The sequence below is a fragment of the Poecile atricapillus genome, chromosome 13 (assembly GCF_030490865.1).
Source record: "Poecile atricapillus isolate bPoeAtr1 chromosome 13, bPoeAtr1.hap1, whole genome shotgun sequence".
NCBI lineage: Eukaryota > Metazoa > Chordata > Aves > Passeriformes > Paridae > Poecile > Poecile atricapillus.
Genome location: NC_081261.1, coordinates 7,488,372 through 7,511,949, shown reverse-complemented (window position 1 = coordinate 7,511,949; position 23,578 = coordinate 7,488,372). Strand labels below are relative to the sequence as shown.

General features: G+C 43.6%; 1 protein-coding gene across 1 annotated transcript in view; it reads right to left on the bottom strand.

Moving 5' to 3' along the window:
* Window positions 1-5,440: 5,440 nt before the first annotated feature.
* The window catches only part of ADAMTS2 (ADAM metallopeptidase with thrombospondin type 1 motif 2), a 175,022-nt gene continuing 156,884 nt past the window's right edge, over window positions 5,441-23,578 (bottom strand). The window contains exons 14-22 of the mRNA XM_058848948.1: window positions 23,426-23,549; window positions 22,732-22,812; window positions 21,094-21,257; window positions 19,793-19,952; window positions 18,523-18,655; window positions 16,053-16,260; window positions 15,578-15,707; window positions 14,491-14,580; window positions 5,441-10,193 (exon numbers count right to left, since the gene is read on the bottom strand). Of these exons, the coding sequence (XP_058704931.1) occupies window positions 9,733-10,193; window positions 14,491-14,580; window positions 15,578-15,707; window positions 16,053-16,260; window positions 18,523-18,655; window positions 19,793-19,952; window positions 21,094-21,257; window positions 22,732-22,812; window positions 23,426-23,549 (1,551 nt within the window). The 3' untranslated portion in view covers window positions 5,441-9,732. The remainder of the gene's footprint in view (window positions 10,194-14,490; window positions 14,581-15,577; window positions 15,708-16,052; window positions 16,261-18,522; window positions 18,656-19,792; window positions 19,953-21,093; window positions 21,258-22,731; window positions 22,813-23,425; window positions 23,550-23,578) is intronic.

Sequence of the window (23,578 nt, the reverse complement as noted above, 5' to 3'; positions counted from 1 at the left end):
TGTCCCTGCTCCCATCCTGCTCTGAGCCGAGCATCCCTGGGCCAAACTGTACATCCCTGGATTGAGCTCTACATCCCTGGGTTTAGCTTTACATCCCTGGGCCGAGCTGAACATCTCTGGGCCGAGCTGAACATCCCTGGGCTGAGCTCTACATCCCTGGATTGAGCTCTACATCCCTGGGCTTAGCTTTACATCCCTGGGCCGAGCTGAACATCCCTGGGTCGAGCTGAACATCCCTGGGCTGAGCTCTACATCCCTGGATTGAGCTCTACATCCCTGGGCTTAGCTTTACATCCCTGGGCCGAGCTGAACATCCCTGGGTCGAGCTGAACATCCCTGGGCTGAGCTTTACATCTCTGGGCCGAGCTGAACATCTCTGGGCCGAGCTGAACATCCCTGAGCCGAGCTCTACATCCCTGGTCTGGGCTGCACATCCCTGGGCTGAGCTGTGTATCTGTGGTGCTGTGGAGGCACAGCAGCATCCAGCCCTGACACGGCACCTCCCAGGACTCTGCTCCACCAACTCTCCCACTGCTCCCAGCATCATCCCTGTTCGTGTTGCTCTGAGACCACACAAGGGCATTACAGCAAACTGGTTTGCCAGGAGGACTGGCAACATCTGACCTTATGGGCCCCTGAACAGCAGGGGTTTGCCTTTGTTTGCTGGCTTATTAACATGCTGCAAACTGATTGCAATTCTGGAGTAACCCCAGTGTCCCTCTCATAGCCTCTCTTGCAGCATCACGTTGCGTGGGGAGATGAATTGTTGTGTTGCAGCAGAATCTTCCTTCTGTATTTATTTCCCAACACTGTCCTCAGAGGCAGCCCCAACAGCTGCTGCCCTTTCCTGGGGAATAGCCATCCCACACAACATCCCTGTGTGTCCAGGCCAGGGAGTATGACTGCATTTCTGAACCTTGCTGCTCCCCACAACGCCTGTCCTGACATGCTGGAGGGATGAAGAGAAAAGCAGAAATCCTAGATAAAAAATCATTGCTTTAGTTTTAATGCAAATATTCTGTGTTACCAGCAATCAGGCTGGAATTGGCTGTAACAGCTGATTTAGTCACCCAAGCCCACACTCATCATTCAGGTTTTTTTCTTTATCTCCAGTAAAAAGAAATAAGCAGCTCAACAGACTTGTGCATCCCTTCAGGATATAGTTCCAAGCAGATTATTTTTTTTTCTGGAAATAGCCATTGCTTAGCATTTCAATATAACAGGTATGTAAGCTTAAGCTGTTTGTGTGGACTTCTGGTGCCAAACAGCTGAATTTAGCTGAAATGACCCACAACCTTCATGCATTAAATTCACTAACAGCAATGATCAGCTGGGATTATGCTGTAGTAACTCAGAGCTTCAATTTTTCCTTCTTGCTTGCAGGAAGCACGATTACCATCAAAAGGAAAAAACCCTCTGACACCAGCTATGCTAAGCAGCTGCAGTATGGAGCTTGGGAAAAACATTTTGTGAGGAAGATCACTGATCTGGAAGCAAACTCCACATGTGCAGATGTGCATGGATTCATTCTCTTTAAAAATGGTCTTCAAGATGGTTCCTCTGCCCTGGCAAGTCCCTCCTCCCTGCTGGAGTTGCCTCCTTGTAAGAGGTGTGATAGAGTGAATAGAACATGCCAGATGGGAGGGACAAATGTATTACACCTCTTTTTTTTCACCTCAAGCAGCCATTTGGTTTCTTCTTTCATCAGCCACATCCTTGAAAAATCTTCATTTAAAAGAAAAGAAGGTACAACTTTGAATTAATGTTGCAAGAATGCCATAGGTTTCTCCCAAGCACATATGAGGATGGTTCTGGATAAATCATCCCAGTTTCCTGTATTTATTCTCCCCAAGGGTGCAGTGAATCAGCATTCCTGGGTGCATGAAAACTGTCACCAAATGGGATTAAAGGCAAAAGAAAACAGCAACAGCAGCAGTGCCTGAACTGCAAAGGCAACCACCAGTTGTTAGTTCTTCAGGGCTTGATTGAGTGTCTGAGACATAAATGCTGGCAGTTATTTTTTGGTTTGGTTTTATGTTTGTTAGTTTTGGTTCTTTTGGAATGCTTCCAGGTTTTGGGAGACCCATGCAGTTTAGCAGTTTTGGGTAAGTATAAACAGGTGATGCTCCTCTGGGCATTTTTGAAGCTCATTGGTTCTTGCCAGGGCTGGGGAACAGGGTTGACATGGCACTGAGCATCTCCACGCCTCAGTGCAGGTCCTCCTTGAAGGTGCATCAACAACCTGGAAGAGCTGATCCTCTCTTTCATGTGGGAGAGTGACCTTTTACAGGGCAGATATTGAATGGGACAAGGGGGAATAGTTTTAAATTAAGAGGAGAGATTTAGATCACAAAGAAATTATTGTGAGCATGCTGAGGCACAGGGTGCCCGGAGAGGTTGTGGGTTCCTGGAAGTGTTCAAGGCCAGGTTAGATGGGGCTTGGAGCAATCTGGTTTAGTGGAAGGTGTCCCTGCCCATGGCAGGGGGGGTGGGACAAGATGACCTCTAAGGTCCCTTCAATTCCAAACCAATCTGTGATTCAGTGTTTCCATGCTTATCATTAAAATTTTAGGAAAGGAAAAGGTTTTGACCTGATTTGTGCCAGATTCCAGATGATTTGAATTCTCTAATTACATCCCCCATCCCATTCACCTCCTGTGCATTACAGCAAGCAGCCACTACAATACCAATGAAGATCTTTCCATGAAATATTAACGAGCTGGTTTTGTATTAGCTAGACAGAACTGGGCTGGAATTGTTGCACCCACAGCTGAGCACCTTGACTGCAGCTCACACAGCAGCTGGTGGTGGCTGTGTGTGCCAACAGTGTCACTGATGCACACAGATTTTCTGGGTGTTCCTGGCTATTTCTTGCCTTTTGCAGGTGAGGAATCATTTGCTGTGAGGGCTGGGTGGCTGTAGCACATCACCACAGGGCACAAGGCTTGTTTGCAGGACCTGAGCTCTCCATCCAGCCAGAAACATGTGTGGAGGAGTCCTGTGAGAGCCTTTGCAAAGGCTCAGAGGGATTTAGGTACTTCGTTTAATTAAACTGGAAAATGACCTCTGTGAGCCTTTGCTGGCAGTTTCTAGGCCATGACATGGTCATGGCTTCATTGGCAGGGGTTGCTCACTGCCAGAAGAGAGAGAGACAGTTCTCTTAGACCTTTCTTAAAATTCTTTTAAGTCTCAGAAGTCCAAACCATGGTGACAACTTGCTGGCAACCTCCCCAGGGAATCCAGCCCAGGCTATTTATTTAAAATAATATAAATATTTTTATTTCTGTTATTACTGATCTGCTTATGATTAAATTTTATCTTTGCATGGATGCATTTTTCATCATCATTTTAGATTAGACATGTACCAAAGTGCCTGAACTCTGGCGTGGGTTGGACACACTACACAAAGAGGCTGGAGAGCTGTGAATTGTGAATTGTTGCAGGTCTCAGTGAGGGCAGCACTGCCATCACTTGAAAACCTTCTCCTGCTTGGGGTCACCTGAAATCCGCAGCAGCCTGGGTCATCTACAACAGGTTTGTTTTTCCATAGCTGTTGTGTTTCTTTAATTAAAGATTTGAAAAAAGCAAATTATAATCATCAGTGGAACCTCCTGTAATGTTACTGGCCTCTAAACTTTCTTCTGGAGGAGCTGGGATGTGTTTAGATGCCCTAAGAAATAACAACCCCAGAAAACAGCTTATTCTTGAACTATTTTCAGTGGTTTGGGGGGTGGGATTGATCATGGCTCTGTTTCTGCACTGCAGGTGCTGTCTGTGTTTCTCTCCTGCAGCATTGCCCCACCACAGTCAGGGCACAGACAGCAGCACTGCAGCATCTTTGCTCACATCCACACTGTGATGGGGACTGAGCCGAGTGGGTTTTATTCAATCTGGCCCTTCCGGAGCGCATCTCAGCAGACCAAGGGATTTTCCAGGCTGGGCTCACAGTCCAGTTCCAGATTCACGTTTCATATTCGGACTTGTGGTGCCGTGCCACCATCTAGTGGTGAGTGCACCGAGCCTGCCGGGGCTGCCCGCTTCACCCTGCTCTGCTTCTTCCCCTGGGGACATTTGGCCGAGATTTTACACAGATTTTACAGGGGCCGCTTGATGCGCTTCTGGGGCTCCCTGGCCCTGCTCCGCTTTGGGAAGTGCTAAAGGCGGAGGGGCTGGGAAAGGTGATGGGGAGAGCAAAGGTGAGCAGTGCACACACACAGCCCTGTTGGAGCTTCCAGGCATTTACCCCCCAGGAAGGCTCAGCAGCGTTTTCTGACCCTTGTGAGCGAAGCCAAGGATTGAGCCAGAGCAGCTGTGCGAGGCTGGAGATCATCCTGTGCCCCCCTCGCTGCGGGAAAGGAGAATCAAATCTGCGCAGCGCTTCGGAGGAGCTGCCTTCTGCCCGGTGCAATGAAGAATAACCTGAAAACCGCTTTCTTAGCCTGGAATTGCAGCTCCTCGAGATGCCTTTAAAAAAAAATAAAAAATTCCTCGGACGCAGATGATGGTGAAAAGGGCTAAAAATCTGATGTAGACCACGAGAAAAGGCCTCCTGTGGTGTCATCATTTGGCATTTGAGAGAGAGAGAGCAAGACCGGGGGGAGGGAGAGGTGTTGGACATGACTGACCCCACCTTGGGTGTCCCTCTTGTCTGGGGTGTGGACGTGAGACCCTTTGCCATGACCACTCTAAAAAATCTCAAAATCTACAAAAGCAAGAGGCAATTAAATATAACCCTTGTCACAGCTGTAAATGCTGCATGAATTATCACAGTAAATGAACCCCAGGTTTGGGCTTGTCCACTGTTTTATCGGGGCATCTAAGTATGCAAATTACTTTTCCAGATGGAAAGTGTTGAGGTGGCTCATTACCTGATTAAAGAATGCTGGACCTGAATGCACTGCATGGTGCTCATTGAATAATCACAATAAGCAGGGATCTGCCTATTCAAACTTCAATCAGATGGGAAAGATTCAATTATCCTTTAAAGGGAACCTGGCCGTGCTGTGCAGGATACAGCAGGGGAGTGTGTGCAAAAGAATTTCATGGAAAGGAGCAATTCCTTTATCAATAAGACATGCAAAACAGGATTCACTCATCAATCCTGAATAGAAGCCCCAATAACTGAGCCCTTTAAGGAGGTGATACATAGGCCAGGATGGATTTGGGCCTCAAGCAGGTTTAAATGAGTTTGATTAATTTCTGTGCAGTTATCAGCTCAAGTTTTGGTCCAGTGACTTCATGATATTTAGCCTTGGATAATGGATGTTGTAACAAGGATGTAGGACTTTGGCAGCAAGATCCCAATCCCACTTCATTAGGGTGCAGAAATTGAATTGATTTTGAATCTGAAGATGCTGGTTCTTTGCCCTCCAGTATCTCTGCATAACATCAACTCAATGAAAAAAAGCACAGGGAAAAGCCAAACACTTTTTTTTTGCAAAAGAACACAGACATTTGAATTTAATAAATTATAAAATTAAAGATTCTAATTTGTATATACATTTTTAATATACAAGAAATGGCTATTTATTGCAATTTCTGTTCAGGCATATGTAAGTGAATGGAAGTTGCATATAGATATTCAGATGAACATAGCTAATACTGTGCATTGTAGGTGAGTAAATAAGACATTAAATGCATTATGTAATAAAATAAAACATAAAACCCTTTGAGTACTGGTAAAGCACCATTTCTAGAAATCTCAAAATATCTGAAAGCATTCTATGGAGGTGTTGTGAGACTCTAAATATTGAATGGATATATGAATATAAAAAGTGATGCATTCATAATAGATAACAGAAATTTTTAAAGAAATGATGGTGAAAAAAATGGCAGGTGACTGAAGCCAAAGAAACCAGAATTTGCTTGGGATTTTTTTTTTCATGAGAGGCTGTCACTTGGATTTTAAATTCAGACAGCAAGAAAAATGACAATTGAGAAAACTGTACTTGCATGGTTAGATCATGAACACATTGCTTCATGGGAGCACATTACTATCTCTGATGTCTGAGATGGTCTCTGCAAGAATATATCTGTTTATAAACCTGCTTTAGTTTCTGGGGATTAGGTTACATTAAAATTTCACTTTCTGCTTGTTATGTCTGAAAATGCAGCACCTGGGCAACAGCAAACTGGTTACAGAAGATCCACTGTGATGGTGCTCTTGCCCAATTACAGCATTGCAGAGAAGATGAAACAGTTGTCCAAGTTCAACCAAACAAAAAAATGGCCAAATTTTCCACTGCATGACATAGAAATGAGATCAGGTCAGGAGAGCAAACTCCCACCTTTTGTCTGGGGTTGCTTTTTCTTTATCAATAGAGCCCTGTGTTGTGTTTTCCAGTAGAAGTGATGTACCTGTTCTTGGGGAGCTGCTGAAAAAACCCACCTTCTGAACAACCCATGGCAGCTTTCAGGAAAGAAGGCATCTTTCCTGCTCTGAAGAGACTTAACTTCCCCCCTTCTCACACAGGAAAAGTGTGAAGAGAAGGCAGCTGGTGCTTCCTGCTCCTTAAAGAGATGGGTCATCAGCCTCTTGATGTCCTCAGCAACGTAGAGTGAAGTTTCAAGTAGTTTAGTGTTTCTCCCCAAAACAGCTAGAGAAATATTCAGGAGAATTTAAACCATTGAGAAACAAATCAAATTAAATCTTCCAAAAGCTGAGACTGAGAAGGGAACAAGCCCTTCCAAAATGCAGATGCCACCAGGCATTGCATGGGGTTCCTAATGAGCACTGAACCTAACAGCACCAGCCTTCCAGGAGCCTGTTCCTGCTCCCTGAGGCAGCAGAACTTTCCACTTTATCTGGAAAAATGCTTTTTTGAGGTGTGGGTGCTGCCTCCTGTGGTATTTTTTCACACTGCCTGGTTGACTAAGCCTATTCCAGAACTAGGGCAGAACAGGATCTATTAGATGAGTTACCTCAGGGGATCAGAGCAATGGGTCTCGAAAAACTCCCAGAGGATAAGACTGGTACCCTCCAGGCAGCAAACTTTACCTCCCCATCTGCATAAATCCAGCTCCAACCCTTTCTATCTTTGGGTTTGTAAGGGTTTTTCCTAAGTTTCATATGCTTGGATGAGCTTCTAGTCTATGAAAAAGCTGGGGGTTGTGGTTTATTTTTATTGTCCACAGAGCTAAAAGGATATTAACTTGAAGGGGAAAAGATGAGTTTTATACTAACCACATCTGTGTAAAGGAAATATGGAAGGCAAGAAATACTATGACTACAGGCTGGGAGCCCGGCTACAGCTTGTGTCTCCCATGGCACTGCAGCTGGAATGATGTTGATTTAAACACGTCTTCCTTGCTTATAAATAGAATGGTGGGGTTTTTTTTCCCCTTCAGTGCTCATTACTACACTGCTGTTGTGCACAGACGTGACCTGAACCTACACTGTTATTAAAACTTGTCCCATCTGTAGGCAACCACAAATCCCTTGGCAGAGGCTCCCGGGGCTCGCCCGTGTGCTGTGGCCGTGTGACGGCCGGCAGGCCATGGAGCAGGGCTGGGACAGGGCACTAAGGACAAGGGCTGCAGGAGATCATCACTCCATGTCCCAGGAGTGAAAGCCTGCGGTGGAACTCTTCCTGCTGTGCTGCCAAGCTGCAGAGCCTGATTTTTACTCCTCCAAACCCGAACAGATTTTTGCTTGTGTTGCTTCCACATCTGCCGCCACGTCTGCTTGGCCCAGGAGATGTTTCCTAATGCTCTGGACTCCTAGCAGGCCTTTTGAGCTTCCCAGTTTTCATGGGCTTCAGTGTGTCTGTCATCCCTGTGCTATCTGAGCTGTTCCAAGTGTATCACCTTGGTCCTGTGTGAGAGGGGGCACTTGATGCCACGACACCAGCTGAAAACATTCATTCTCTGCTTGGGTGAGTATCTCCATGAAGAATTTTTCTTAGACCAGGTCTTGTGCTTCAAAAACTTCTGGCCACAGTTCAGGCCAAAGCAGTCCCACACGTAGGTGCTGTAAAGCCTGAGGTTCCTGCAGGCTCTTGCCTTCATTCCCCTTTCCAGCAGGAATGGCTCATTGGGAAGAGGAGACTGGGCAGTTCATTCAGCCATGGCAGTCAAGGGCAGAAGGTAGGGTCACAGGGAGCTACATGTCCTCCACCTTGCAATACCTGTGAAGCTCTTTCCCAGCAGCAGGGCCAGAGAAGAGCTCACACATTGCTGGGCATGCAGAACATTCCCAATAATTTTGTGCCTCTACATACGGGTTTATTACTGGTGCTGCTTCAAGCCAGGACCAGCTCAGGCTGGAGGGTGAGATTTTCCTCTCAGACTGGAAAATCTGAACTTGGAGCCACCAGACATACCTAGTAAAGAGAGGATTTCAGGGAAGCCCCAGGCTCTGCAGGAGATTTACCAGCAAAGAAGAAACAAATGCAAGAATCCCAGCCAGGAAAAAAACTGCTCAGATGCTACCCACAGCAGGAACCAGTCCATGCTCCCTGTCTCAGCAGTGTTAGAGCCAAGCTGAGTTCATCTCCTGTTCTCCAACCAGGAATTCAAAATGACATATGAAAACCATGATGACCCTGAGGGGAAAAGAAGTACTCAAAGGGTTGTCAGAAAACATCTTAGAAGTTTTCTAGCAGACCTGGTGCTGTGATACATGTGTGTGTGTGTGTTTGTTCATGTAAGGGCACAGCAAACAGTTGTTCACTTCTGCACCAATAAAGCTGTCCTAAGGAAAGGAAGATAATACAAAATTAATTCCTCAAAAATAACTGCATCCTATGTGGGGTTATAAAAAAAAAAAAAAAAAAAAAAAAGAGCTTGTCTTAACAAAGCACCAAAGAAAAGACAACAAGAATCCAGTCATCTTTAAGTAAAACAGAATGTGGGTAGAAAAAAATCAGACCAATAAAAAAAGCACCAACCAATAAGGATCACTGAGGCCATTGCATTACAGGAACTTAAAGACTATAAAAAATATGGATAATTGTAAACAGAAAGACTAAGATGTTGTCAGTCCAAGTTGGCCAGATCTACCCTACTAAATGTCTTGCATGTATCCAAAAGTTTAGGAGAATCCTTTGAAATTGTTTATGGAAGTATGTAAACTACTGTTTGTCAGTTTTTAATTTACACATAAATATACGGATACAGAATTTTCTCTGTATTTTCTGACACAGTCCTGGTCCAGGAAGCTACGTGAGCCTATGCTGAGCTGTGACCACAGAGGCAGCTCTGCCAAGGTCAGCCAAACCGAGCTTGGCATGGCCTAAGAACCTTCCCAGAGCAGGCTGTGTTAGTGCCAGGGCTGTGCAAGGCACAGAAGCATCACAGGAGTGCTGAGCCCCTGCTTGTCAGAGTTAAAGGGATCTATATTGTCTTGGGACTGCTTTCTTCCGTACTAAGTGTGACTCCCATTACTATTCCCAAGCAGTTTCATACAGGCATAGAAGACTTTAAAGAGCCTGTAGCTGAGAAACCTGCTAACCTGACCTAAGTAATGTGGTTTGTTTGGATTCCGTGGGACACTGTAGGGATATTGCACTAATACTCTGCTGTACCCTGCACACCTAACCTAGCCATCAAAGTGTTCAGATTAGCACTTATGATACAATCTATCATTTCCATTTATAGTAGGCTTGAGAATTTGGTATCTCGGCCATAGCACCACTTTGATTTTCCCCCATTTTTAGTCTCTACAATGGCCAATACTATGATGTTGGTAACATCTCTATAAGAGAAAAATGTTGTTTGCTCCATATTTCCATTTTAGTTTATTTTCCTAAGAGTCTCTCTTTTCATTTTCTCAGCGATCAGCTCCTGAATTCTTTGATTCCTTGTCCTTTCATAAGGCCTCCTCCGTGTGATGATGTTGTGCTGTGGTACCTCGTTATCCAACCCATCAACTTTATAGGGAACATCCACTGCATTGATTTCTGGGTGCTCCTCAGTTGCATTGGAAGAGGGTGGACGTGTTTTGGAAAGCAGAGGAGGGCTGGTGGCAGACTGTGTGGTGGACACTCCCACAGGAGGGCTGAGGGTTGTCAGGAGCTCCTCCTCAATGACATTATTCTTATTTACATTGGCATTGGTTACATTGCTGTCCTCTGTCACGTTGCTGTACGTGTTGCAGGACTTGCAACACAGCTTATTGTACCCAGGAATGGAGCAGTAACGGGAGAGAACTTCCATGCGACAAAACATTGACTTGTCTCCTTGACAATGATCTTCTGAAAGAGAAAAAGGGAACAGATAAATAAAGAGCATCTTTACATTAATCAGAAAAAGAAACACAGCTGAAGCTTTGGCAGTGGGCAGAGGGTTTGATATTTAAAGTGGGATGGGAAACTGGCAAATGAGCCTTCTATAAGCAGAAGCAGGCTTATATTCAACCTAAAAGTCAACTCACTTCAAGAGCTGCAAAAGCTGATCTGAACTGTTTGCGCCAGCCCCATCCAAGCTCTAGACCATCACACTCAAATTTTTGCCTTCACATCCTGGAAGCACTACCCTCAAGACCATGAAGCCACAATGATTTGTGTTACTGACTTGGTTTAAACTTCAAAACACACTGATTGTACTGTGTTGTTGCTAAAACTACATTGAACTCCCACAAAGTCATCAAGTTTTATATTAAGAAATCTATTTTTTCCTTCTTTGCTCCTTTTAATGCTTTTCTGCAATCAAAGAATGACTAACCATGGTCAAGGGTAACCTGTTTTTCTGGACTGTCTCAGGAAAGTCAGGTCCTATTTTAATGTGTACCATGTAACTCTCAGAATTAATCCATCTCCACTAATTGGAGCGACACTGTTGCCAGGTACCTCTGCTCTGAAAACAGCAGTGTTTTCTCAGAGTGTCTCTTGTTTGAGAGAAAAGTGGTGCATTTACCATGAGGCTTTTCTACTCCTCCTAGAAGAGAGCTGATATTTTTGGAACAACAAACTCCAGTGCAGTGGAGCCAGTCCATTAATGACTGTGAGACTCAGGAAAAGTCCTGATTTTTGTGTCAATGACTATAATGAAAGAGAAAGAATGATAATTGATAAGCTTTAAGCTGTCAAAAGCTGTTACAACAACCTGCACTCTAATAGAGGTGTTATGGCAGATCCTGATCTTGCTGAAATGTAGGTGGCAAATTGTAGGCAGAGGTATTAAAGGAGAAGTGGTCAAAGTGTTCCTGCCTGAGAAACATAAACAGAAGCCTTCTCAGAGATTCCCCAAGCCCTTGTGATTTATTCTCAGGGGAGGCAGAGGTCTACATGAACTGGTGTTAAATGGTTGGTGAGGGTCTAGCAGGCTCCTTGGAGAGAAATTTGCCTGACAGACACCCCTCAGCTCCTGTTCCTCCAGGATGAAGTAATGGAGCCAGGCACTGCAGTGAAGGAAAAATCCCAACATGCAGCCCATGCTGAGAGAGGAGTCAGAGGGTTTGTAGGAGAGGAGAGGGCTGAGGAGAAAAGCAGACTGACCAACACTTGGCATCATCAATAACAAAACATCTTCTCTGTGACCAAAGTGCTGAGACAGAGATAAAATCACTTGTCTCTTTCCCCCTGCTCTTACTACATTTCCACCTGCTCTTACAGTAAAGGGTGAGTAACTCCAATTACTCGCCTTTATTTGGAGTGCACCCGATGGCAGACAGTGCTGTCAGCCTGGTCTGGAGCTCACATTTCCCCTCCTGCTATGAGCACTGGCTTGTGTCAGCACCCTCACAGCAAAAGAGAGAAGCAGAGCAGGTTCAGCGATACCAAGGGGATTTGGAAAGCAGAGGTGCCACCTCTTCACTCATCCTCAGTTAACAAAACAGGGCATCGTGGGTGTTTCATTGGCAAACATATCAGTCTAAAATAACTAATAGCTGGTGCTGCTGCTTTAAAATGCTAGTGCTGGCTGAGGCAGGGAAAACACCTCCTGTACTTTGTATCTGTGCCCTGATTGTTGCTTTTGTTGAAGAAAAGCAAAATTTTAACTCCTACTTTAGAATGTGTCAGGTAATTTTCATATTTTTAAAATGCTAAAATGAAATGCTGCTGGAGATTAGGAATGACTCCTTCTTTAGGAGCCTAAGAATAGTACCTTGGTTTTTATGAGATTTTCAAACCAGCCTTTAAGAGCTGGAACTGTTCATACCTGCACGCACAGTTCCATACAAAGGCCTGCAAATACAATTTATATAAGTGCCTATACAATTTATATATATTTTTACCTACTCCATAAGAGTCCCCTTTGAACATCTTGCCTTGTGATGCATGACCCTTATGCATGTTCCTCCAAATGGCTTCCATAATAAAAGCCAACAGATATAATATTTAAATGTGGTTTTAACAAGGCAGGTCTGCTCTTGCCTTTGTAAGAATCAATAACAGCACCTTTAGAAAAATGCCTTTTTTCCTAACAAAAATATGCAATGTCAAGCTTAACAATACATGGAAATAAAACTGCATTATGTAATAAGTTAAGTGACATCTAGTAAGTTATATAAATAAACTCTGCAACTTCTCAATGCCAGAATAAAATTTTGATCCTCTATCCAAACCAAAATATCCAGATTTGCTGAACTTTTATTTATTTTTACTTGCAGTATGCATGACAGACTGGAAGTATATATTCAAAACATCAGTAAGAAAAAAATAAATCAGTTTCACAGTCACTTTGGTACACATTAGTCTCATAAAAAAATATTGAAAAGCAAACTGAATTGGCACATCTTTAATATTATGTTAAATACATACAAAACACTAATAAAATATCCCTGATAAACCAAAGTGCATATAGACATAGTGCACAATGCCCAGATACCTTATTGCACCATTCTCTATAGCCACCCATCTCTTGAAACATCACTAAACATTGTCTATTTAAAGGTAACAGTCATGAATATATTTATACAGTTAAACACCAATTATTTTACATAACAGTATTCAGTGCCAGATACGTGTCTTTGCTTTTTCACCTTGTCATGTAAATTGTTAACATGTTTCAGGAAATATTAACAGCAAAATTTAAATATGTGATCACATGATAATGACAAGTTTGAAGTGCTACACTGTTGACGACCCAAAGATTCAAAAATGCCACTTTTCCAAAAAATATGATCAAAGCAATAAGGTAGTAATTTGCTCCAAGACTGCAGTTTTACATTTCTACTATTGGTACTGACTGTCACAAAGAAGTTTATGACTTGTGAATTCCAAATCTTCAACACAAACACAGAAGGTGAAGCACGAATGCCAGTTAAATTTCAGTAAGTCAGGCCACAATCCTGTCTCAATGAAGATATGGATATGCACTGTGCAAATCAACCTCCAATTAAATTTACTGCCTTCCAATAGTTAGCGTTCAAGTAAAAACACTCCATATGAAGATTAACTCAAGGTACCAGTGTACTGTTCATATTTAAAGCTGGATCTGGTAAATCAATGCCATTTACATTTCAACATTAAGGCATTTTTCTAAAATTCATCTCCTAAGCAAAAAAAGCAATAAAAATTGAGGTAATTCTGTAGTAGTTCACACTGTTATGTTTGCCAGTTGACACATCTAAGAGCACACACACACACGCACGCACACACACAACCGCACCAGTCAAGTCAGACATGCACATGGTGAAAAAAGACCAGAGATGTAATGAGTATAAACAGCTCCATGCTGAGCAGCTGGAGACATCATAGTCAATGAAAACATCATATTGCCTCCGCCACATTAAGAAAAACACCACCACCTTCACCATGGACCATGCCTGTTCTGCTTTGGGTTTGTTTCTGAAGTGAGAATGCGCAAAACTGGCAAAAATTGTGCGATGGAAAAAATGAACGCGGCTTTTCTCGAGAAAAAACCCGCCAAGCGACCACCAGGAGTTTGGCGACAGCAACGGCATCAGGGCAGCATGGAAAGTACAGACAGAAACTCAGCTTCTGCTCCCCAGTGAGCCCTCCCTGGGTCACAAATATAAAGGTGAGGGTCAGGAATAAAAAATGAGCAGTGAGGGTGAGGAAAGCAACAGCACCACAAAGGAAAATGGAATGAAAAAATTCTTCCACTCATCAGACTACCCTGTCAGCGAACTGAAACCAGAGAGTTATGAGATTTCGGGTTTTTAGATAAAGGAGAACTTTAGCACTACAAGGTGTCATTATTGTGATGTGATCACATTCACAATAAGTTCTCAGTTTTGCTATCAAACTGAACATCAGGAACCAGTAAGAGCCTTTTTTCACCACCACCAAGCAACAAGCAAACCGATCCCAGCTCCCTTTCGGAGGACTGCAACATACTGTGGAGATCCAACTTCACACATCCAACACTTCAAGACCTCCACCACCAGCGCTACGCAAGCTCCAGAGAAGAAAGACACCGAGCACCGAGTGCCTGGTGTGAAAAAACAGATTCAGCCCAAGATTTAAACTTGGCAAAGTCAAGGGAACTTTCCGCATAGAGAGAAGAAGAGAGCAAAAGGCAAAGTCCACATTCGATGTGGCATGCATTTAAGGGCAAAGGCAGAGTTATAAATGGGTCTTTTACTTGAAGATATTTTCTGGATGGGGTAGTCTGGATCAGGTCTTGACAGCCATTGTATCATGTAGGTTTTCTTTGAAGGATCAGAAACGTTTCCTTGAATAGAGGAAAAAAAAAGATGCAACACAACATATGTTAGGCAGCATTAAATTGTTGCCCTGTCAGAAGGAGACAAGCTCAGAGAGAGAGTGAGCTCCAGTCGTGAGGGAGCCCAGGGAAGGATTACAACCAAGCTGTGCGATTTTGGGCAAAGGGTGCTGTTTGTGGAAGTTGCTACAACTCGTGCCCAGCACTTCACAGCCAACACTAAGACAGCCCAAGGGCCAGTTCTCCAACAGCACTTCTCATGGCAGTGTCACACATCCCCAGAGACGTGCAGTCTGGCTTAGTTACAGTACCTCATTAAAATCTTTGTATTGGAGACTATAATTGACAGCTTGCTTCTAATTAATTAGAAATCAAAAGCTACCCTGAGAAACACATCAGAAAAAAAAAAGAAAAATATGAGTTACTTAATAATAGGAATATGTGAAATGATCTCACAAGTATCATTTGCAAACAGCTGAACAGCTAACAAGGATAAAGACCTTATTGCTCTGGATTAAGCAGGAACAAATTAATTACAGCTTCTAAAAACTGAGTTAGATAGCCCCTGCAGATAACTTGTGTTTGACAGAATGAAAAAGAAGCCTGGAACTGTTGGTGGAGGTGGGGAAAACAAAGAGGCCACAGCCCAGCAGCCCTTTGCCAAGCCCCAGAGGTCTCAGGGGTGCAGGGCTGGACTCAGGCACTGCTCCTCTCCCAGGGCACCTGCTGGCCACATCCAGCCATCAGCACTGTGCTGAGGTCTGCCCCAGACTCTCAGGCTGTCCTGGGACAAACAGTGCTCCCCAGCAGGAGAAGAGTGCCCAAGAAGCCCATCAGCCACACAGCAGCCCCACATTTGGAATTCCACTCAAAACAGGGACTATGGAGAAGTGCCCCATCCAGGCAGATGTAGCACACAAGTATCAATTCAATGAAGGCACTGCAAATAAATAAATAATTTTTTTTTTTCAACAAGTAATAGAAGCCATCAAAGACTAGCCCTTACTGGGACATGGAGGTAGTCTGCAAATCCTGACGTTCTCTGGTTTATTCTCCTTGCAAAGGCCGATGGCGTTGTCCCTGGTCCGGCACAGGACCGGGCGATCCTGGGTGCCATTGCCACAGCTGACAGAGCACTGAAAGGACAGGCAGCAGTTACACCCCAGCCACCCTCTGGAAACAACAGATTAGAAATTAGCTTTTCAGTTTTAAACTGCCCTTGATTTGAGCTGATGTGGTACGTTATTTCAGCCACTTCAGTACCTAGAGTAACAAAGCAAGAAGGAGAACCACTGCTTCTTGTGGCTCACCAGCAATTGTGAAATACTCCAAGAATGAGCTGTGGTCTGAACAGTAAACAAACATATACATGCCAGCCATCTATTCACAGAGCCATCTATTCACAAATACAGTGCTGGCATGTCATGCTCATTCCACACAATCAGAAATTAGCTGTTTGAGACCTGCAGAAAGAGACTGACCTGTGACCAGGGTCCTATTCTCCACTGTGCTGGGCACAGCTCCCTGTTGCAGGGCCTCCTGCCCTCTGGGCGGTCGTTGTTGCAGTACTTGGTGTGGACAGAGCGATTTGTGTTGTCGTGCAGGGGCTGGATGCAGCGCACAGACCGGACCTGATATCCTGTTTTCCCACAAGATTTGCTGCAAGGCTCCCATTCTCCTGTAACCCATCTGCGTTGGTGAAAAGAGCGTGAGCAGAGTAAAATTCAAACTGCTGGTCTGTAACTCTTAAACACAGGTTTAACATGATGTTAATACTAGTTCTAATATGGAAAAAAGGAGGAGATATGAAAAAAACATAAGCAGTTATGGTGAGGGTTATTTGACTGCCCCTGAAATATCATTAATAAGACCCAGATCTTCAATATTACTCTTTCTCATTATCTCCAAGATAAGAATTTTTCTTACTTTGCTGTATTTGCTTTGATTTTAAGCTGCCCTTTCCAAGACTGCACATAAAATACAGTCACTATTATGTCAAAAGCAGCCACCCAAGGGTGCTGCTGAGCTTCCCAGGTCTGGGTGCATGAGATGTGCCTTGTCTCATCATGCAGCATGAACCAGCTGGTTCCCATACGAGTGAAGCCAAAACATGTGGGCTAGAAATGCAGCTCCTGCCTGGCACACACCTGGGCACTCCATATATGAGTTAGACTCAATCTGTCATGTTAGACTCAATCTGCTGAAGCACTGGCAAACCCAGTGCTGTGAGTGCTGAGTTGGGACACATCAGGGTCCTCATCATCATAAATGTTTGGTTTGGGGGAAAGCAACACTCTACTGAAAACCAGAAAGTTCAAGTTCATAATTTCTAAATCAGTTTGGCCACTGAGAAATGAAATCTACAGTTTGTAATGTGGGGCAGTTGAAACCCTCACTGATCACCCAAACCAACTCATGAATTGTAGCTACAAATTGTAAAGAACTTAGAGAAGAGCAACAGGGACAGACAGTACCAAAGGAAATTTACCTAGACTACTGAAAGCTTGGTTATAATCAAGGGAAGACATACAGTAGTCTATAAATATTTACAGAGTGCAGAGATCTGCAAGATGGAAATACTGTTCCATGTAAACAGTATTTATGGGATAAACTTATCCAAAAAATATACATAATCTGGAGAAACACCCTGAACTTGAAGGAATTGTCCTAAAGTACTCATAAAATCCCTTTTTAACATTTGAAAATGGTCAAAAAATAGTACAAGGCACTGCACTACACATTCCAGTTAAACAGAAAGTAACAATTTCTCCCTGCTTTCTTTTTGTAACCTACAGAAATCACACAGCTGTGAAGAAAGGCAAGAGCTGTGGAGCCATGAATCCTGAGGTGACTTCTGAGACAAAGATGAGTTTTTCCCAGAAGTTAAGAAGCAGCATATTAGTGTAGTGGGTGTCACAGAGCTTTGAAAAACCCCTTAATAATTGCCTCTCCTATGTACAAGAGCAGAACGCCTGGATGACATTCTATGGAAACAGAGCTAACTGAAACTTCAGGGTTCCAAGCACAATTTAGGATCCTATTGAGTCTTTGTGGTACCTAGGCCCAATTATATTTGCAGCTGAAAGGAGGATACAGACTTTTCCAGAGAGCCTGACATGCAGTTAGGTCACTACAAACAAATGTTCAACCCTGACCCATGCAGAGTTTATGGGGTACAGTTTCTTGCCTTTTCTCTCTTTCAAATATTTTTTTTTTAAAGGAAGTTAGGAAATACTGTGTGGTATGTTCTATTTATTTGTTATTATTCCTGGAACCTATACTTGGTCCCCAGAGATAAAAGCTAGGACCAACATACTCCTTTCTTGTTGCAGTAGTAGCATAAAGAATATTAGTCCTACATATGGCAGGAGTAATCTGCTGCCAGTAAAAAAAAAATCACCTGTAAAATGTGAGTTAAAATATTTATAACACTTGACTATGTAGAGCAGAAATGGAGGTACGACAGGCATTTCATGCTGTACAGGGGCAGCCAGAGAAATCTAACAGGTCAAATACTTTCCCTGTGTTTAAATGTCCAAAAATATGCTGTGAGCTTTATGAAGATTTGGGTTTGAGAGACTGGATGACACTGGTTGTCTTCTGTAGCACTCTGTACATTTGTTCTGACATGGCTAACTCACACTGTGTAAAATATGCTGGTATAAATTGAGTTTATGTCTATTTTGTATCACCTCAAGATGGCCTGAACACAAAAGTCTGGATCAAGACAGCACTTCTTTTCTAATCCAACTCATTTCATAAGTCACAGGAACCAGCAATCACAGAAAGAATATTTCTATGAGCAGAACAGAGCATGAGATCCCCACAGTCCTGGGTGTCTGTAATGGCCATGAAGGTGAAGCTAAAGCCACCTTCCTTGTGGTGCCAGTGCTGGCTGGCTGTGATGCCCCTGCACCTCCAGGGAGCAGGGCAGGGGCCAGGGATCCTTACATGGGCTGGGAGCACTCCTGGAGGTTGCACACCCTGCGGATGGGTTTGGGCTTCTGGATCAGCTCGCAGTAGCTGCGATGAACCATCTTGTGGTCCGTCTTCCTGCGGCAGCCGTACTTGGTGAACTGGTAACCTGGGGAAAGACACTGCTCTCACTCTCAGAACCTGCAGATCTCACAGAGGGCTCGGGTTTCAGATGAGCTGCATAAATTCTGTCAAGGGTTGCAGCAGGAACTGCAGATGAACATGCTACCAAAGGAGGAGTAAGCTGCACCAAATAAACACTTGCAACGCAAATTTAATACCCATAATTGCTCATCTCCTATATTTTTCACTCCTTTACTCACAGAATCACAAGGTTGGAAGAGACCTTTAGGATCATCAAGTCCAACCCAGCCCTAACATCTCAATGAAACCATGGCACTGAGTGCCACATCCAGTCTTCTTTTGAATACATCCAGGGATGGTGACTCCACCACCTCCCTGGGCAGACAACTCCAGTACTTTATCACTCTTTCCGTAAAAACTTTTTCCTAATATCCAACCTATATTTTCCTTGGTGCAGCTTAAGACTGTGTCCTCTGTTCTGTCAGTTGCTGCCTGGAGAAAGGTCACCTCTGAGTCTCCTTTTCTCCAGGCTAAACAACCCCAGCTCCCTCAGCTGTTCCTCACAGGGTTTGTGTTCCCAGCCCCTCACCAGCCTTCTTGCCCTTCTCTGGACCTGCTCAAGTGTCTCAACATCCTTCTCAAACTGAGGGGCCAGAACTGGACACAGAACTCAAGGTGTGGCCTCACCATGAAAATGAAAATAACATTTAAATAATATTTAATAAAAATAACAGCCAGATCCAGCATCTCAAAAACATTCTGAAAACCTGTCCCAGCCACAATCCAATGCTGCAACCTGACCATCAGCCTGGGGAACAGCATCAGTGTTCACATCTGGCCCCAAAAAGGAGTCTGACATTGCAAAGGCCACATCAGTGGAAGCAGATTTACAAAGGGCCGCCCCATGGCACCTTGAGGTTTGGCACCTTCACAGCTTGGAGACCCTCATCCAAATCTTGCACATTTGTCCAATATTTCAGTTCCATAACCACAAATCAGAAATTAATCAGCACAGATCTGCCCCCAAACTCTTTAAGTCAGATTTTGACCCCATTCACTGTTTATTTATCTATTACTTATGTAAAACTCCTCCCATACTCTGGTCTCCCTAATGTCTCATGGTAATGAAGGAATTTTGAATGATCTGCGGGTTTGTTTTTACCTCCTCCACAAGGTTTTGAACACTGGGACCATTTCTTCAAAGCCCATTCATATGACACTGAGTCCTCTTCCAAAACATTATTGTTATCTACATTCAAGGAATCTTCATGGATCATGTACTTGTAAGTCAAAGATATCTTGGCACCACCATGAGGAATCACCTAAGAAGCAAAGCAGATACAGGGTAAAAAGATATGAAAGACTGATACCAGGAGCTCTGTGAGATGACGTGAAATAGTGATCATGGCTCACATATAAAAACATCCCTGGAGGGATTTCAACCTTTTAGCTGCACTCAATGCATTTTTTCCCTGATGAGAAAGTACCTCCATCCTTATGAGACAGAGTTTCTAAACTGCATATTAAGAACGACTGCTGTTGATTTAGGCTTATTTTCCTTGCCAGCATTGGACTGACATCATGATATTACATTTTTTCCATATCACATCACAAAGGAAGGAAATTTTGTACTGAAATGATAACGGATAGTTTCACTAAAAGACAAAGCAAATTCAACTGCAGAACTAAGTGGAAGTGGCAAAGAAAATTGCTTATATTTCTGATGAAACACAAATATTCCTATGATAATCCTGGAGTTCTGCAAAGCTTTTTACTTAATTTTGACAGAAATATAAACTACTTAGAAAGAGGTTTTGTTATCACACTGCACTAAGACAAATGCAAGAAAATGGAACTCAGTGTGAACAAAGTGCAAAATATTGGTCCTTTGGAAATACAGTATTTATTCTTTCTTTGAAGTTTAGCTGCTGTAGATCAACACATTAGAGTTGTTTTCAGAGGGATTCTAAATCAACTTACCCCTGCTAGTTGAAGTCTATTCTTTGCTAGTTTGCAATGAAAAAAGAATATATTTGGGTGGTTTTGGGAGCTGTGGAACTGGTTTTGCCCTGAAAGAGGGAGCCAGGAAGTGCAGGAATCTTGCATCTGCCTTTGCAGGATACATTTTCAAAATGTGGACAGGAGAAGGAACTATTAGATCTAGCTGATATGAACCACTTTTTTTGTTTTGTGCTCACATGGAAGATAAGTAAGCTGCAGTCTTTACTCAGTGGCTGCTTGCTATGCCATCCACAGGAAATAATCAGGACAGCTGGTTCCTCAACACATAATCCTGAATTATAACAGCTCTCATACAGAGCAATGAATTGGGAGAAAGGAATTAAAATACATCTTCCATTGTCTTGTAATTGAAGCAGATGTCTTCTTGTAACTCACAAGAGGAATCTGAATGATATGCTAGCCCATTATGGCTCTGTGGAAGGTGGTTTTCATTTGACTTACCAGAATAACAATTCCATTACGCAGCGGCCCCATGGTCTGTACCGTTTCTCTATCGTCGTCATTCCGATATTCCCACTCCACACCCATGTCAATAAATACTTTGGAGTCTGGCACATAGTTGTCTTCACTTAGAATTAATTTCCCTGTTTCACGATTTTTAATAGCTGGGAACAACACAAGAAAAGTGAATATAAGAGGTTAGTTTCTCATCTCCAGTTTTGTTTTGCTTGTGTCCCAGTGGACAAAGCTGAAAAGGCCAGTGCACATTTTCCTCTGCTCCCTCACAGGTTTGGAAAGACTTTTCAGGTGTTTCACTGAACTGTCAATGCTGTTCTGCTCAGCTTCTGGAACATTAGTTGTCCTTTTTTTCCCTTTTTCATAGCCTGCCTTGCCAGAGAAATGAGGCTGCACTGTAGGGGTCCAGCTGCCTGCTCCCATATAACAACTTCTGAATCCACTGGCCAAACCCGAGCCAATTTGAGAGCCAGTGGGGGTCCCAGAGCTATTCAGCTCTTTCATATGTTGTAAGGCAGCTCAAGGGGCTGTTACTGCTCCATCAGAGAAAGGCTACTGAGCTAACCCCCAGTGGGTCCCCCCAGTGAGAGAGAGACACTAGAAACAGCATTAATTCTCCTGCTCAGATCCAGTCCTGACACCAACACAGCCCCGTTAAGCTCCTGCTGCTCTGCAGGCACCTGCCACTGTACACAGAGGCTGGTTCCTCTCAGCTCTCACAGTGCTCCATCCTTCACCTGGAGAGACTTCAGCCACCTTTGTATGAGGACAGGTTTTCACCTGAGATGGAACATTTGTCCTCCTCATTAGAAGAAGCAGGGACTATTTATGTAACACCAGATTTTAACTCCATTTTCTCTCTGGCCGCTACCTGAGCATCCTGCTCCCTCAGCAGTGGCCTCGACAGCGAGCCAGCTGTCCCTGTGCACAGCACTCATCCCACCCCAACAGAACTTGGACAGAATGAGGATTGCTCCCTGATCCACAGGGCCAGCCTGTCCTGAGCAGCAAGGGAAGCATTCACTGGGGAGAAGATGGGAGGACTCACACTATAATTAGCAGACTATTCACTGTGAATCTACTTCCAATTAATAGCAGCCTACTAGTCACTGCTTAGCATTGATTACAGGGCCCAGGGAGGAGTGGATTTCCATTACCTCCTAAACTGCTGGATTGATTTGGCAGCCTCATGTCAATACTGTTAGCAGCAGGGCAGAATCTGGAACAGATCTGGGTATAGCTGGGAAATTACTGAGGGTAGGAAGCAAAAGAGATGCATACAAAGACCCTAGAATGGTTTGGGTTGAAAGGGACTTTGAAGATCATCTACTTCCAACCCCCAAATATAATGCACTGCATCCCATGAAGAAACAGAATGTTTTTTCCCAGCAGCTTTCACACATGCACATATCAACACAGAGATCTGGCTGGGACATCCTGATATACAGCATAGGGAAATCAAATTGCCAAACAACTTTCCTAATTTAACATACTTAGAGGAAGTACATGGTGTGGGTGGGTAATGGGTAAACAAATGTATAAACACATTGTCAGCCTCCAGAGACAAAAATAAACGCCAGAAAAAAATTATTTTGACTGAAAATTTCCCTACTTGTTACTTACCAAGATGATGAGCGGTGGCATCTGTTTCCTGTATAAGTAAATGTCTTGCACCAGCAGGAATTTCAAACATCTTAACGTACCCTATAATGAGGGTTTTGAAAAGATATATATGGATTAATATGCCACAAATAGGGAGGGTTTGTCTTAGGTTTTTAAATAAATCTTATTTTCTGAAGGCAGGGTGTATTAAACAAGATGAACCGAATTCAGCATTATTCCCATTCACTATGCCAGGGGATGGAACATAACAGGGACAAAGGGCTTTGGGTCAGGGGAAAGACACCTGAAGTATCATCAAAAGACTTCAGACTGAAATGGGCCTTGAGTGCCATTTGCACTCACAGAGACCACACAAGCTCCTGCCTGACAGTGCCTGATGATGACACGTTATTGCAGCACTGGAGTGACAGAGCAGCTGGGTGATATCAGCAGCACAAGTCCACAGCTCTCCAACAAAGAGCAGGGAACCCTTCTCCTACACATGCACAGGCCTTGGTACCAGCAGCTCTAACTGCTTACTGAACAGAAGTCTTATTTCAAATTATAAACACATCTGGAAGTAAGTCCAGATTGTTTATGGGAATTAATGATGCTGCAAATGATTTGTAATTGTCCTGGTACTTTCCATTAAACATAAGAGATCAAGAAAAAACACCCTGAATTCTCCAGGACAAACCACACTGGATGTACTGACCTTGCTTTTTTGGTATTCTTGAAAATGTTCTTTTCACCACTTTGCAGTGGGAATTATCTCCTCCACAGACACCACACTTATCTTCCTGCTTCGTGGAACCAATGACCCTGTCACACCCAACTTTCTGTGCACAAAACAGAGAAACAGTCATTC